Source organism: Ailuropoda melanoleuca, chromosome 3, assembly GCF_002007445.2.
Source record: "Ailuropoda melanoleuca isolate Jingjing chromosome 3, ASM200744v2, whole genome shotgun sequence".
NCBI lineage: Eukaryota > Metazoa > Chordata > Mammalia > Carnivora > Ursidae > Ailuropoda > Ailuropoda melanoleuca.
In genome coordinates, this window is record NC_048220.1 from 50,728,248 (window position 1) to 50,746,489 (window position 18,242).

The following is an 18,242-nucleotide window of genomic DNA, read 5'->3' on the forward strand; positions in this document are numbered from 1 at the left end:
CTGCCCTGTGATCGTGACTATGATGGCTTCTCCCTCAGAGAAGAAGCCTGTATAGGGTGGGACACAAAGAAAGAAAGAAAAGAAAGAAAAGAAAGAAAGGAAAGAAAAGAAAGAAAGGAAAGAAAAGAAAGAAAAGAAAGAGAGAGAGAGAGAAAGGAGAAAGAGAGACTGAGAGGAGCCAGGGAAAGGAAAATGCGTGTCCTGCCACACAGAAGCCAGGTAGAAGTTTCAGAATAGCCTCAGAAAACCGCTCTGAAGAGACTAAGTTTTAGACATTTGCCAAAGACTGAAGGAGTCAACAGCAGTCAGTATTTAGTTATTAGCCAAGAACTCTACAGTCCCATTGGCTTTCTCTCCTCCCTTAAAGGGGCAGTGAGATGAAAATAAAGGGATCCTGACTAAAAAGAATAAAAGTAAATTATAAAGCATAGGGATGGGGAGAAAATTTTCTAATTTTAAAAGCATTAAAAAAAAAAGGGGGATCCCTCCTACATTGTTGGTGGGAATACAAGTTGGTATAGCCACTCTGGAAAACAGCGTGGAGGTCCCTTAAAAAGTTAAAAATTGAGCTACCCTATGATCCAGCAATTGCACTACTGGGTATTTACCCCAAAGATACAGACGTAGTGAAGAGAAGGGCCATATGCACCCCAATGTTCATAGCAGCATTGTCCACAATAGCTAAATCGTGGAAGGAACCGAGATGCCCTTCAACAGATGACTGGATTAAGAAGATGGGGTCCATATATACAATGGAATATTACTCAGCTATCAGAAAGAACGATTTCTCAACATTTGCTTCAACATGGACAGCACTGGAGGAGACAATGCTAAGTGAAATAAGCCAAGCAGAGAAAGACAATTATCATATGGTTTCTCTCATCTATGGAACATAAGAACTAGGAAGATCAGTAGGAGAAGAAAGGGATAAAGAAAGGGAGGGTAATCAGAAGGGGGAATGAAGAATGAGAGACTATGGACTCTGAGAAATAAACTGAGGGCTTCAGAGGGGAGGGGGGTGGGGGAACGGGATAGGCTGGTGATGGGTAGTAAGGAGGGCGTGTATTGCATGGTGCACTGGGTGTTATACGCAACTATTGAATCATGGAACTTTTACATCAAAAACCAGGGATGTACTGTATGGTGACTAACATAATAAAAAAATATTACTATAAAAAAAAGAATTTGAAAATGTATGTACTTAAGCATAAATTAACATGTTACACATGAAAAGACAGTTAAGTAGCTGAAAAACATATTTGCAACAGTTATGGCAGAACAGGGATCAATAACTTGATTACATAAAATGGCTCCAATTTATTAATAGACAAACAGGAACAGTCAATTCACAAAGCAGGAAATAAAACTAGAGAAAAAATACCACTAATAATCAATAAGGCAAGTGAAAATATGAGGCATTCCTCTTATTAAACTACTAAAATTAATTTAAATGAAAATACTGATGCTATTAGCAGTGTAAAGGAAAACAAACACTAATGTGTGTTGGTGAAAGTGCAAAATTAAATTAGTATCTAATACTTTATGAAACAATTTATCAATACAAATCAATAGATTTAAAAATGTTTATATATTTTTGACCCAGCAGTTCCAATTCTGTTAATATTTCCTAAGAAAGATAAATGCTATAGAATAGCAAAAAACTGGAAAAATGTAAATGCTCAACAAAAAGGGAAAAATTAAGCCCTGGAACATTAATAGAACAGGATACTATGTAAAGCACTAAGAATAACGGTTATGGGGGAAAAAATGTTAAATTGGCAAATTTGGCCTGATCTAAACTATATTTTTAATAATTTTATTGAGGCATAACTGCATAACTAAATTCTTAGAAAAAGAAAGAAAACAAATATTGTGGTGGGATGGTAGGTAATTTTAGCATATTTTTTCATCTTTATTATTTTTTTGAAGTGTATTTATATGCCTTTTTAATAAAAAATTATAAAATTGGAAAATTCATCTTAGGTGTATATTATAAATACTAAATAAAATATATGAACTATTCACATCTGTTTGAGGGTATAAATTATTTTGTATTATTTTCCTTAAATCACAACATGTACCATGTATTAGGCCAAGATGAAAGGTAGAAAGGGTATATTTTATTTTTTATTTTTTTAAAGATTTTATTTATTTGACAGAGAGAAAGACAGCCTGCGAGAGACGGAACACAAGCAGGGGGAGTGGGAGAGGGAGAAGCAGGCTCCCAGCGGGGCAGGGAGCCCGATGCGGGGCTCCATCCAAGGACCCTGGGATCATGACCTGAGCTGAAGGCATATGCTTAACGACTGAGCCACCCAGGCGCCCCAAAAGGGTATAATTTAAAAGGAAATAATTTTTAAAGACCATACAATATGAACAAGACAAGACATGAACTAACAGTTGTATCCTGTTACACAAAAGATTGATGAGATACTTCAAATTACTTTTTAGCTAACTACTTAAACATTCAGATCTGCATCTATCAGGAGTTAATTTCTACCTTGTAAGTCATAACTCAAGAAAACACAACTATCTAACACACAACTAACTGTGACCTATCAAAGATCTGCAAACAGTCACTGAAATTTTGAGAAATTCAGATTATTAGGTTTGGAATCAAAGTCAAATTTACTATTTTGAATCACTACAGTTTTGTAAACAGGAAGACATCTATGCAGTAAGACCATTTACCTGGTCTATCTGTTCATCTGAAACGTATGAGGATTGCCCTACTTGAGTCACAACTGCCTATTCCTTTTCTGATCTGTTTTTAAGGGTTACTATAGCTGGGTGAAGCTGGGGAGCTAAGGAGTAACATAATCTCATCTCTAGCCACTATCTTACACTTTTTTCCCCACATCTTCATCTAAACATATCACCAGTAATAGCTTATCTTTGATCATGGTTCTGAGTGTCCCTCATATTACTCATGCTATACCTTGAGTCTAGAAGTATCTTGATCAACAATTACACTAACTGCAGGTTTGCATAAATGACTTGTAATGCTCATTCCTGGCACTTTATCATCACTAAAAAAAAAAAAAAGGTTACTTTTCAGCCATCACAAGAAAGCTTTGACATAAACCTGTACCTTAAGAAGAGGAGGGAGCAATGACCTTGGATGTATGAAATAATCAAACTGGAGTATGGGTCCATATTTACCTGCATCTTCAGGGGTTCTTATTTCAAATTCTAGTAAATTTTCTTGTTTTTCTTCTATATCTTGTAGAATGGCACTGATGGTCTGATGCTATCAGATAAAAATATTAAAAACTTCATTACAAGAAGGTAGATTTCTCTCTGATATTCAATTGTCAAATGCACAGCAAAAGTGCTAAAGAAAGTGCTTCTAAAATGCTCATTTCACTTCATATTCAAAATGTATTCATGTTTTGTTTAAACTTAACTGTAAAATGTTGCGTATTTGGGGGGAAAAGTAAACCTAAGTATTTTGATTTATGTAGCAGATCTACTTCTGGTAAATAGAATATTTGAGTAGCAACCATATAAAGACTCATAATTTCTCACTGACTTCTGTTTTAATCATATCTGTAGATAATCTAGACTGCCTGGGTGTGAATTCTGGCTTCACCTCTTCCTAGCTGGGTGGCTCCAGCACTTTACTTGTCCTCTCCTTGCCTGAACAGAGTAACATCTACAGCTATGATTAAAACAGAAGTCAGTGAGTTCTTTCATCATCTTAGCACATAATATTTAAAGATCACATATATGCAATAAGTTCACTTTAAGGCTTCATGACTGTCACTGCACACTATTAAAATATCACACATAATCTCAAAAATACAAAACACTACTCTCTCAAAAATTCACAAATAGGAATTAAGGCCACCTCTCCATGCCCTTGTTAGTACTGACTGTCCTGCCTGGAATGCCTTATATTTACTTTGTCCAGATCCATGTCTTTCCTATCAGAGAAGTAATCATGGAGTGGATTCTGGAACTAGACTGCCTGGGTGTGAATTCTGGCTTCACCTCTTCCTAGCTGTGTGGCTCCAGCACTTTACTTGTCCTCTCCTTGCCTGAATACAGCAACACAGGTAAAATGCTTCGGGCAGTGCCAGCAAAACACAAAAGCTCAACAGGTACTGCTTATTATTATTTTTTTTAAAAAGATTTTATTTATTTATTCAACAGAGATAGAGGCAGCCAGCGAGACAGGGAACACAAGCAGGGGGAGTGGGAGAGGAAGAAGCAGGCTCCTAGCAGAGGAGCCTGATGTGGGGCTCGATCCCATAACGCCGGGATCACGCCCTGAGCCGAAGGCAGATGCTTAACCACTGGGCCACCCAGGCGCCCCAGGCACTGCTTATTATTATACAAAACCCATATCGAACATGAAACCTCTGACTAATCTAATTCATATGGATTTCTCCTTTCTCAGAATTAGTTAAGAATTTTGGTGGTATATAATTTAGCATTAATATATATAATGTCTTACACATTATATTTCTCCATCAAGAAAATAACATCTTATAGGCAGGAGCATAGCTTTTATACTTGTGAATGGTTCCCACACTGTTGGATATATAGCTGGTGCTCAATAAACGAAAACTGACGGACTGACTCATGTCACCTACCCTTTAATATATTCTCAATGTAAATTCATTTAAACAATGAGAACAGTCTTCAAAGCCTTCTAAAGTACGCTTCCCTGAAATTTTACTTTGGTGCCTACAGGGACATGAAAAATGCACATAATAAAACCATCCAATTATGTGGAAAAGCAATCTCACTGCTGTCACTTATGAAATGCATCAGAGCAGAACTATAAAACATAAATATGCAAAACAAACAAACAAAATGAGATTTATTTCTTTTTTACACTGAACGGCTATAAAAGCAAACTAAATATAGGAATCTGAGCCCTGGGTAAGCCTCTATCTACAGGTCAGGATAAAGAAAACAGTTTTTGGTGCTGATTTTCCTTTTTGCTTTGCTAATATTGTGGATGTACTCAGTCTTGGCCACCATGGGCAATAACCTCCAACTCCACACCAGCTTTACCTTCCACCATGAAGGGTCCACCATAACCTTCCCTCCAAGATCCCCTATCTTAGTTCATTACTGTTTGTTTATCTTAAAAAGAAACACCAAAAAACCCAACCTGTGATCTGTCTGTGGAACAAGCAGCTTTAGACAGTTTATTACTGTGCTTACGGAAAGCTTCACTACAATTTTATTCCAAATTTCCTATTTTTCATGGCAGGATCATCTTTGCTTCTGACACCTCTCTTACAATTTTGTACAGTGTAGCACTGTGGCCAGAAGCACAGGCTCTGTAGCCAGACTGCCTGGCACTGCTTTAACTCTGGTATTGCTACTTAACAGAAATGTAATTTTGCATTAAGTTACTTCACCTCTTTTACTTTAGCTTCCTCAACTGTAATGAGGAAGATAATGAGAATAACAGAACGCACCCAGAAGGGTTATTATGAGGATGAAATGAGTTAATATAAGGACTTACAGGACAGCTTATTGTATAATAAGTACTCAGTGAATGCCAACTATTAGTCTTATTACTCCATCTACACAGGTATAGGGAAGGAAGCTGCCTACATGCTGTGATATGAGGGTGTTATGAGGTAGTAGCAAACTAAAATCATCTCATTTCCTTTGTATCTGGCCACAGATTCCCCTCCTCCTCAATTCGATTTGAAGTTTCCAACATTCAAAAATAAGTTTGCATTTAAAAAAGACTAACCCCTAATGACTTCAAAGTCCTTATTTTCTTGAGTTTTCCTCCTTTTCTAAAGTTGGTTTTCTTTTTCTTTTTTTTTAATTGAAGTATAGTTGACACATAATATTACATAGTTTCAGGTGTACAACAGTAATTTGCCAAGTTTATATGTTATACTATGCTCTCCACAAGTGTAGCTACTATCTGTCACCATATAACACAATTACAGTCTCACTGACTATATTATCTATGCTGTATCTTTTATCCCTGTGACTTACTCATTTCATAACCGGAAACCTACCTCCCACTCCCCTCACCCATTTTATCCATTCCCCCACCCAAAGTAGCAATACCAGAGTTAAAGCAGTGCCATTACAATTTTTTCTGAAGCTTGACATGTGAAATGATATACATTACTCCCAAAGCAAACGCCCATACAGTTAATAACAGGCAGTTTCTCCAAGATGTTGTAATCTTTACATGAAAATACACCTTAAAGATACTTATGATCAATATGGTGGGCTGAGCTGATATAGAAGAACCTCTGTGTACTCCAAACACATGGAAACAGTACACAAAATACAATAAACTTTAAATATACACACACACAGTTAAGAATGGAAAATGACTGAAAAATTCCCTGGTGTCAGAAATGAAACTAGCGGCGGCCCATCAGGGATCTGGAACAAATACAGGTATTAGGGGCTGGGTTTTTAATGCTCACAAAGGAAAAAGAGGCATGGAATCCAGACATAAAGTTGGAGATCTTTAGGTTAACTGAAGGTTAGAAAAACTCTACGTGCCACTACCCAAGGCTTTGGGTAGAAAATTAGAGACTCAAGCCTACACCACACAGTATATAAGAACTGAGTTTATATGATTTGTGTGGTTCGGAACCCAAACTGAGAAATTAGCATAAAAATTTGTTGTGAAATTGATAAACTTCTAGGGCCTCAGCGGAGGCAAATGTTCAGCACAAAGGCTAGGCACACGAAAATTCCCACAGTAATCGGTCCTCATGGAAATGAGATTATAAAAAAAAATTATAAAACTACATAAAGAATCATGTTATCATGAGAAACAATTGGGAAAAACCTTTGAAATTCCTTTTAAAAATGTCTGGATTTTTAAAAATGCTATCAATATTTTAAGAGTAGAAAAGTCTTTATTTTGTTTTCTTCAAAAAAAATTATAAAACTACATAAAGAATCATGTTATCATGAGAAACAATTGGGAAAAACCTTTGAAATTCCTTTTAAAAATGTCTGGATTTTTAAAAATGCTATCAATATTTTAAGAGTAGAAAAGTCTTTATTTTGTTTTCTTCAAAAAAAATTATAAAACTACATAAAGAATCATGTTATCATGAGAAACAATTGGGAAAAATTTGAAATTCCTTTTAAAAATGTCTGGATTTTTAAAAATGCTATCAATATTTTAAGAGTAGAAAAGTCTTTATTTTGTTTTCTTCAAAAAAAATTTGAAAAGCAAAAAGAATTTCTAGAAATAAAGTCATTTAAACTAAAGGCTCAATATATGGGTTAAGTAGATTAGAAATATTTGAGGAGAGAAAAATGAACTGGAAGAGAGGTCAAAGGATATCACACAGACATACTGTGGAAAGTTAAAGAGATGGGAACTATGAAGAAGATATTAGAAAACATGGAGACTGGTCTAAAAGACATCTGAATAGAGGTTACAAAACAGAAAAATACTGAGAATGGAGCAGAGGCAATTTTCAAAGGTATTAGGACTGAAAGTTACTGAAATACAAATGAGAAATGTGCCTTCAGATTAAAGGAGCATTTCTAGGCCCGAGTACAATTAATAAAAATCTGCTCCACATTTAGACATAACTTAGTGAAAGTGGAGAACATAAAATCTATAAGACTAAAAGACAGATTATCTATAAGGCAATGACAGATTGATGGTTGATTTTCTGTCCATGACAACAGATACCAGGAAAAAATGTAAAACATTTTCAAAGTCCTGAGGCAAATGCAATTTAGTCTGAATACCACTTAAGATAAAATGTGTAAGCTATAAATTTGTTAATAGTTTAGATTCAATGAATGACAATGTCTTCTTTACAATGACTAACAGAAAGCATGTAAGAGAAGTCTAATCAACATACATAATCTTTTTAAAATTTATTTATTTGACAAAGAGGGAGAAAGCACAAGCAGGGGGAGTGGCAGGCAGAGGAAAGCAGGCTCCCTGATGAGCAAGGAGCCTGATGTGAGGCTCAATCCCAGGACCCTGCGATCATGACCTGAGCCAAAGGTAGATGCTTAATTGACTGAGTCACCCAAGTACCCCTCAACATACACAGTCTTATTTGATACAGTATTTCACCGAGGATCCTATTTTCTTAAGAAGTTAGTTTCTAGTAAGCTCTACGTTTTTATCAGATTACACATACCCATCTTAACAAGTAACATTTTTTTATAGAGCAATGACTATGTTATTTTTGTGTAAATATATTTTTATATGAGGAGTTTAACATACAGCAAACACTATCACTATAAACCATGTGAGATTCCAGGTTGGCTAACCCCAGTTGCTTTTCTCTTCTCTGTCTGGGTTCCAGGGTCTTTTCTACCTACTAGACATCCTAGACTTTTTGTGGGAGTGGGTGGGTGAAGACACACTATGATAGTGGGGCAAGAAGTAGCTAAAAAACACAACCTAGTTGTAAAGAATAGCAGCTAATCCATAACTCTGCATTCAATGCAGATAAGTGAGTTAACTGTTCCACATATTTTCTTGGCTCAATAGCTACATATTTTCTTGTGACAAAAAATATTTTCAACCTGTGTGTCCTTAAAATGGAAAGAGTACTGCTGATAGCCAATGGCTGGCTCGCTGGCCCAAAGAATGGCATTTTCTAAGCTGAAAAATGAAAGGACTTCAACTCACTCACCACAGGATGGCTTTCTCTTGTTTTTTCTCTGTGTGAAAGACAAGGTGGATCAACAGTTTTGCAGTCATCACAAAAACACCGTTTAAGTCTTTTTGGCTGGACGGCAGGAATTTTGACTTTAAAAATTAAAATCAGAAAATATAATGTGTAAAAACTTAGCTTCATTTTATCAATTTTAATGGTGACAGGAATAGAAAGAATAAATTAAGTTTACAATTACTATAATAACTTAATGTTGATTAGCATCTCATTATTTATTATTATTATCAATTGAGTGATTACAGCTAACATTTACTGAATACTTATCATACACTGGATGGCAAACTCTTTTCCTGAACCATTTTATTTAATCTTCATATGAGCCCTATAAGATAGGTAGTTTATTCTGCCCATTTTACAGAAGAGGAGAATGAAGCTTAGAAGGATTTGGGAAGCCTCCTTAATGTCACACAGCTAGTATTGAAAACAGATCTGATTCCAAAATCCACGCTGTTAATCACTATGTCTACAATTCATTGTCTCTGACCCTTTTCCCATTCTGGACTCTCTTTCTTCACTACTGTACCTACATCCCTCATCCCTTTAGGGTACCTGATCAAGGAAATGCATACACAAGAAACAACAGGCAGGTGGGAATAGATATAGCACTTCACAACAGAGTGCCCAATAACTTTAAAAATGACTGGGGCTCTATATGGTAGCAGGCAATGAAAACAGGAACCTTCTATCAGTCTTGAACTTGACCTCCGTGTCATCTATCTCACTAGTAAAATACGAGACAGTGGTTATCCTTCCTCTGATAAATCATATCAGTAATATGATTCTCCTCTTGAAAATCAACAATTGGTAAAGATAGTGGTAGGCTGGGGGAAAAGTGTGTGACAGAGGTTCTCTTCCCAATTATTCTGCCTCATAGGGAGAAAGGGCAGATATGTTTCTGGGTTTCTTGTGTGAGTCTCGGTTCAAGCAGGACAGAAAAGGAAGAACAAATCACTCTCCTTAACACTTAATAAACTGTGTTTAACTGTTTGTTTTCTGGTTGATCTCCCCACAAGACTAAAAAGTTCCTCAGAGGCAAGTACTCAATTTACTTGGCAGGTGCTTAACAAATATATGTTTTCTAAATTAGTGTTCATTACATGCCTATTTCTTATAGATAGTTCATTATATTACTTAAATGCAAACTATTTCTTTTTTTAAAATTTTTTATTATGTTATGTTAGTCACCATACACAGTACATCATTAGTTTTTGATGTAGTGTTCCATGATTCATTGCGTATAACACCCAGTGTTCCATGCAATACGTGCCCTCCTTAATACCCATCACCGGCCTATCCCAATCCCAACCTTCCTCCCCTCTGAAGCCCTCAGTTTGTTTCCCAGAGTCCATAGTCTCTCATGGTTCATTCCCCCTTCTGTTTAACCCCCCTTTCATTCTTCCCTTCCTTCTCCTACCAATCTCCCTGCTATTCCTTATGTTCCACAAATGAGTGAAACCATATAATTGTCTTTTTCTGCTTGACTTATTTCACTTAGCATAATCTCCTCCAGTCCCGTCCATGTTGCTGCAAATGTTGGGTAATCGTTCTTTCTGATGGCTGAGTAATATTCCATTGTATATATGGACCACATCTTCTTTATCCATTCGTCTGTTGAAGGGCATCTTGGCTCCTTCCACAGTTTAGCTATTGTGGACAATGCTGCTATGAACATTGGGGTGCATATGGCCCTTCTCTTCACTACGTCTTTATCTTTGGGGTAAATACCCAGTAGTGCAATTGCTGGGTCATAGGGTAGCTCAATTTTTAACTTTTTGAGGGACCTCCACACTGTTTTCCAAAGTGGCTGTACCAACGTGCATACACCAACAGTGTAAGAGGGTTCCCCTTTCTCCACATCCTCTCCAACATTTGTTTCTTGCCTTGTCAATTTTTGCCATTCTAACTGGCGTAAGGTGGTATCTCAGTGTGGTTTTGATTTGAATTTCCCTGATGGCTAATGATTTTGAACATTTTTTCAAGTGTCTGTTAGACATGTCTTCACTGGAAATGTGTGTTCATATCTTCTGCCCATTTTTTGATTTGATTATTTTAAATGCAAACTATTTCTAAAAAATGGTTCATAAAATTTTGCCTCACTGTAAATTCCCTTGAATATTTTTTACACTACATTTACACATATGCATACAAGTATATTTGCTAATCAACAAATTCATATTCTAGCATTAGAACATTAGAGTATTGAAAAGTTGGCATCAGTCCCTTTCACATGAACCACTACAAATTTTGAAGTAATGGAATCTTAGTATAATGCCAACCTTTTCCAACCCTAGTACCAGTAAGTCAATTTGTGTGATTTCAGTTACATCTCTATTTCAGACCCAAAGTTAGAGATTAACAATACGGATTCCATTTCAACATGTAACTCCAATCCAACAGGATCATATGGTATATAAATTAAACCAATTTGGAAATGCTAATTTCTAAAAATAAACAATGCTTTTCGAGAGTTTAATAAACATACAAAACATCTACCCCAGTTATGAAACAATTTATATTACAAATCTGCAGATTTTTCTAAGCAGAGGTATACACTTGTCTAAAATAGCATGCAATACTGACATACATACCAGTGACTATAACATTACTTTCATCTCTATTATCAGTCTCAACTGCACCATAAGATTTCAGCAGCTCTTTCATTTTTTCATCATCTGCTTCATCCAAAGCAGTCTTCTGCTTTTGATTCTTTTGATTTGGATTTGCTCCATGTTGTAGTAGAATCTCAGCTGCCTAGAAGATATTTTTCCAAAGTTATCTCTACAGATACCTAAGATCAATAATTTCTGCTTTCATTATAAGTCACCACTATTAAAAGTTATCAAAAGAAGTTTCAAACTCTGGCCAAGAAAATTTTTGATTAAATTTGCTATGAAAGCTGTAAACTGATCCACGGATTTGGCCCAATCTGTCCTCACAGGAGAAGGAAACATAATGACATGAAAGTGCCAGATATGCTACCTTCATTGCAATCAAGAAGTAAACATAGGCAGAATGATATGTAAGACTGACTCTCTCTCTTTAACAGAGCCCTTTGTCTCTTCCTCCAACCTGCATTACTGTATTTTAGGTATGTTACTTGTTCAAGAAGTTTAATGAGTTAGCTTGAAAATCCAATGACCCTTCTAATAATGTTTGTGCAAATCTGTCATGTGTCCTAAATAAGTGACTTATATATGCACATTGGCTGGGGGGCAGTTTCTAATATAAATAAAGTTTCTCTGAGTAACTCAAAGCTGTTGTATATGAGAAGTTTATAAATGGTCAAAGTTAAAGATGTTACTAATTAGCTTATGGTATAAGTTGACTAGTGAAAAAAAGCCAATGATTCCATCTGTGTGAGGCAAGGACTCAAATCACTGAAAAACCTGATTAGGACAAGATGGTCAGGATTTTGTTAAAAATAGAGGTATGCCCCGTGTTAGTGACTTATCTCTTTCTCTTTATGTTCAGGTATGGAGAAGCAGAGACTTTGGGAGGAAATGGGCCACTGAAGATGATAAGGATAGCCCCTCATTTGTTCCATCAGCCCGGAGTTAGCACAGCATAAAAGAAAACACGTTTGTTTTAAAGTCAAGCATACAAAACTCACTCCTGCTACCTACTAGCTATGTCCTTGGGCAAATTATTCACCATTTGAACCTCATTTTTATCATCTATGAGAACTAAATGTGAGCCCCTGTCAAATACCTTGTACATAGTGAATTCTGAACGAAAGTAGTCCCCTAGACCCCCTTCTTTCTTAGAGGAGTGAAAAGACCAACTGAGGTAGTGAGAGACAATAGATAATAAATAGCATACGAAAAAAGGTCTCCTGCAAAGATTTCTGATGAAAACTTAGTGAAGTCTGAGTAAAGGTATTTTGTTTTTAAAAGATGGGGTGAGCAGTACCTCAATCCAGTGGTTTCTAAGCCTGAGTGATTAGTAAAGTCACCTTTTATTTAAAAATACCAATTCCTTACACCCTCTTTCCACTGCTATATATGGGGTCAGGAAAAAGCTGGTTTGTTTGTTTTTTAACAAAGGAAGCTTTTCTAGACTTAAAAATCATGCCATATTAATAATGACTATTTTGTGTGTTAAGAGGAGGCCTTCCTCTAAGGGCTTGACCTTCAATGTATTAACATGGATTCATTTAATCTATTGGTTTGGAAAACACAGAACTCAGCTCAGAGGGAATGGGACCCCAACAGCTCTGTTTCCATAAAGCTCATTAGTAGGAAATAGCCTAAAAAGCCTAAGAGAACAGCAAAATGGCCACAAGGCACTAAACAGGAAAGGCTAAAGCTACAGTTGGGAGAGAGTTCCAGGTAATACAATGGGGTAGACCTGAGGAACAAAGAACTTGATAAAAATTAGGTGACCAAGAAGTAGGCCCCTTGCCTTTTTTTTTTTTAATCAGCTTTACTGAAGTAATCACTACTATAACCATGACTTAGAAACATTACATCATTATAAAAAAATTCATTATGCTTCTCTACAGTCAATCCCTCCCTACCTCCCTTTGGCCCTTGGGACTCAGTAATCTGCTGCAATCACTGTAAAATTCACCTTTTGTAGTACTTCATATGAATGGAATTATATAAAGTCTTTTGTGTCTTCTTTAAATCAGCATAATGTCTTTGAGATTCATCCATATTGCTGTATCAACAGTTTGATCTGGCTACTTGCTAGCTGGTATGAGAACAGTGTAAAACAGTTATACTTATTCTTCCATGTATGCAGAGAAGTGTACAAGAACACTTGTAATAAATGTATTTCTAGGGGCACCTGGGTGGCTCAGTGGGTTAAGCATCTGACTCTTGATCTCAGCTCAGGTCATGATCTCAGGGTCCTGGGATCAAGCCCTGTGTCGAGCTCTGCATTCAACATGGAGTCTATGTGTCCCTCTCCCTCTGCTCCCTGCCCCCTCCCCCAACTATCTATCTCAAATAAATAAGATCTTAAAAAGAAAGATGTTTCTGAGAATGCCACCTGCAAGGTATAATGAGAACACTGTCATTTCAGTGAATGGAAATAATACAAAATCTTCAATGTACGTAGTATGAAAGGACACTTGTAGTAAAGATGTTTTTAAGAAAAAAATAGTTTGTTCCTTTTAACTATATATCTACGTATCTATCCATCCATCCATCCATCCATCCATCCATCCATTTGCCAGTTGATAGACATTTGGGTTCTTTCTGGTTTTTGGCTGTTATGAGTAAAGCTACTGTGAACATCTGAGTACATATCTTTATGCAAACAAAAAGGTTTTTTTATGATCTCTCTCTGCTAAACCTCTAGTTTTGTTCATGTATTATTTCCCTAATTTTACTGAGTTGTCTGTGTTCTCTTGTAGATTGCTGAGCTTCTTTAAAACAATTATTTTACATTTTTGGCCAGGCAATTCATATATCTCCATTTCTCTGGGGTCAGTTACAGGAAAATTTGGTGGAGCTGTGTCTCCCTAATTTGGTATGTTCTCTGAAGTCTTATGTTCACATCTGAAGACTCCTGTAGTCCTCATTAACCAGCTTTGCAAGAGACATCTTCGCCTGTCACATCTATGGATTCTGAGGCTTTCTTAGATCTTTTCTTAAATCTTTTCTGAGGCTTTTCTTAGATGCCTTTGCTCCACACTTTGTTTTCTCTTGGGGGAAGTTCTTAAAACTGTATGCCTTCTCTTGATCCCACAAAGCCAGGCCAACTGTTGAGAACTTATGTTTTTCCAAGGGTGGCTCTCTAAAATGTCCCCTGAAATCCTACAGAATTGAACTTTGTGTTGGCTTACTAGCAAGTCTGTAAAGGCTCATTTTTGCTGCCCATGAGAGTGCATACTAGGAGCCGGCCATTGGGGTGGGGGTAGGGGCACAGCGGTAAAAGGGTATGTGGGTGAGGTGTGCAGAGCATTAGGGAGATTCAAAGAGCTAGCTGGGGAGTTCTTCAGGTGCGGCATCTCCAGCAACTTGTAGGTAGGCTTCCTGATGGGAGTCTGCAAACCAGGTTAGTAGGAAGAACTGTGAAGCAGTTAGTAGCATCCCTCTGTGAGTTCTAAGCCTTTGCTGCTGTGTCCCCAGCTTCTCTCAGCCTTTTAATCTTACAGATCAACTCAGATCTCAGTGAGGCAAGAAAGAAGTGGGTCTCTTCGTATGTATTTTTATATCATTTATTAAGAGAATTGCAATTGCCAACTATGATAGTGGATTTGTCTATTTCTCATTTCAATTCTGCTTTGTCTTCATTTATTTTGAAACTCATTATTGTACTCTCAGGACTGCTATGTCTTCTTGGTGAAATACCCTCCTTACACTTACGAAATGTCCCTCTTTATCCCTGGCAATATTCCTTGCTCTGAAATCTTTGTCTTATGTTTCTAGAGTCACTCACTCTTTTCCTGTTTTCACGGTGTATCTTTTTCCTCATTTCCTCTTCTTCGTAGCCCCTGGCAATCACTAATCTACTCTCTGCCTGTATGGATTTGCTTATTGTGCATGTTTCATATTAATAAAATCATGTAATATGTGGCCTTTTGTGTCCATCTTCTTTCATTCAGTGTAATGTTTTCAAGGTTCACCCATGTGGTAGCATCCATCAGCACTTCATTTTTTCACGGCTTAATAATATCTTATTGATATGCACCACATTTTGTTTATACATTCATCAACTGATGGACATTTGGGCTGTTCCCACTTTTTGGCTATTTGGAAAATAGTGCTATGAACACTCATATATTAATTTTTGTGTGAACATGTTTTCAATTCTTTTGGCTATATACCTAAGACTGGAATTTGCTACATCATATGGCAACTCTATGCTTAACTTTCGAAGGAACTGCCAGAGTGTTTTTTTTTTTTTAAGATTTTATTTATTTATTTGACAGAGAGAGACAGCCAGCGAGAGAGGGAACACAAGCAGGGGGAGTGGGAGAAGAAGAAGCAGGCTCCCAGCAGAGCAGGGAGCCCAATGTGGGGCTCAATCCCAGGACTCTGGGATCATGCCCTGAGCCGAGGGTAGATGCTTAACGACTGAGCCACCCAGGCGCCCCTGCCAGAGTGTTTTCTACAGCAGCAGTACCATTTTACATTACCACCAGCAATGTATGAGAGTCCCAATTTTTTCACATCTTTGCCAACATCACCTTTACTTTGAAATATTTTTTGGCTGGGTATGGAATTCTAGATTGACAAGTTTAGTTCCCCTTGTGGTACTTTTTAAAGATGTTGCTCCTTTGTCCAGTGGCTTACAAAATTCTTGATGAGAAGCTGGCTGCCATTCTTTTGTCTGTTCCTGTATACAATTATCTTTTAAAACTTTGTTTTGAAGGGGGCGCCTGGGTGGCACAGCGGTTAAGCGTCTGCCTTCAACTCAGGGCGTGATCCCGGCGTTCTGGGATTGAGCCCCACATCAGGCTCCTCCGCTATGAGCCTGCTTCTTCCTCTCCCACTCCCCCTGCTTGTGTTCCCTCTCTCGCTGGCTGTCTCTATCTCTGTCGAATAAATAAATAAAATCTTTAAAAAACAAAAAAAAACAAAAAAAATCTTTGTTTTGAAGATTTTTCCCATACAAATCAAAACCACAATGAGAAATCACTTCCCAACAGTCAGAATGGCTAAAATTAACAAGATAGGAACAACAAATGTTGGCGAGAATGTGGAGAAAGTGGAACTCTCTTACACTGCTGGTGGGAATGCAAGCTGGTGCAGCCACTCTGGAAAACAGTATGGAGGTTCCTCAAGATGTTAAAAATAGAGCTACCCTATGCAATTGTACTACTTACTAGTTATTTGCCCCAAGGATACAAATGTAGTGATCCGAAGGGGCACCTGTACCCCATTGTTCACAACAGCAATGTCCACAATAGCCAAACTGTGGAAAGAGCTGAGATGCCCATCAACAGATGAGTGGATAAAGATGTGGTGTATATATACAATGGAATACTACTCAGCTATCAGAAAGGATGAATACTTACCATTTACATCAACATGGATGGAACTGGAGGGTATTATGCTGAGCGAAATAAGTCAATCAGGGAAAGAATTATCAAATGGTTTCAATGGTTTCACTCGTATGTGCAATATAAGAAACAGCACAGATGATCATAAGGGAAGGGAGGGAAAACTGAACGGGAAGTCATCAGAGAGAAAAACCATGAGAGACTCAACTACAGGAGACAAACTGAGGGTTGCTGAAGGGGAGGTGGGTTGGGGGATGGGATAACTGGGTGATGGGCATTAAGGAGGGCACGTGATGTCATCAGCACTGGGTGTTATACACAACTGTTAAATTACTGAACACTACATCTGAAACTAATAATGTACATTTCGTGTACTTTGTTGGCTATATGAATTTAAATAAAAAATAGTGGCATGTACACTTTAACAATATTAATTCTTCTAGTTCTTGAGCATGGTGTATCTTTCCTTTTTTGTGTATCTTTATTTTTATTGTAATGATCATTTATTAATGCTTGGAAGTATGTTTTTCTTGTAGGATACATGATGACTTGGTTGGTGGCATCAACTAAATTGTTTCCCTTTACTGTACTATTTTATTTTATTGTCTATATTGATAGTGATACTTTAATAAATATATTTTATGAGAATAGATAGATAGATAGATAGATAGATATTTTCCCCTTTTTTCACTGATTCTCAGCAATTTGGTTATGGTATGTGTTGGTACAATTTTCTTCATTTTTCTTTTACTGGAGGATTGGTGAGATTTTTGGTTCTGTGCGTTTACTGTTTTCATCAAATTTGTATAATTTTGGTCTTTATTCTCCATATTTTCTCTGACACCCCCCCTTCTTGGGAATTAAGCTTGCATGTATATTATATAACTTGAGATTACCCTACAGGGCACTGAAGTTTTCTTATTTTGTCTTTGTTTTTTTTTTGTTTTCTCAGTCTTTCTTGTTTTATTTTGGATAATTTCTAATGCTTTATCTTCAAATCCACTGCACTTACTTTTCAGTATTAAATATGCTGTTAACTAAGCCATTTGGTGAATATCTCACTTCACATGTTTTATTTTATTTTCATCTCTAGTAGTTTGAGTCTTATTTATATCTTCCATTTCTCTTCCCATCATGTTTCTGTTTTCCTCCACCTCCTTGAACATAAGAGAGTGTACTAGTTTTCTATTACTGCATAACAAATTACTACAAATGTGATAATTTAAAATTACATAAAATTATAATCTCACAGTTTTTCTGTAGGTCAGAAATCTGAGCCTGGGGTGGCTGCGTTGTCTGCTCAGAGTCTTCACCATGCCAAAATCAAAGTGCCAGCAAACACTGATTATCACCTCATGTTTCGGGTCCTTTTTCTTTTTTTTCCTTTTTTTTTTTTTAATGATTTTTTTTATTATATTATGTTAGTCACCATACAGTACATCCCCGGCTTCCGATGTAAAGCTCGATGATTCATTAGTTGCGTATAACACCCAGTGCACCATGCAATACGTGCCCTCCTTACTACCCATCACCAGTCTATCCCATTCCCCCACCCCCTCCCCTCTGAAGTCTTCAGTTTGTTTCTCATAGTCCATAGTCTCTCATGTTTCATTCCCCCTTCTGAT

At 36.9% G+C, this 18,242-nt stretch overlaps 1 protein-coding gene across 1 annotated transcript in view; it reads right to left on the minus strand.

Moving 5' to 3' along the window:
• ANKRD31 (ankyrin repeat domain 31) overlaps positions 1-18,242 on the minus strand; it is a 158,380-nt gene that overhangs the window by 35,206 nt on the left and 104,932 nt on the right. The window contains 3 exon segments of the mRNA XM_034656368.1: positions 3,163-3,250; positions 8,622-8,737; positions 11,252-11,414. Of these exon segments, the coding sequence (XP_034512259.1) occupies positions 3,163-3,250; positions 8,622-8,737; positions 11,252-11,414 (367 nt within the window).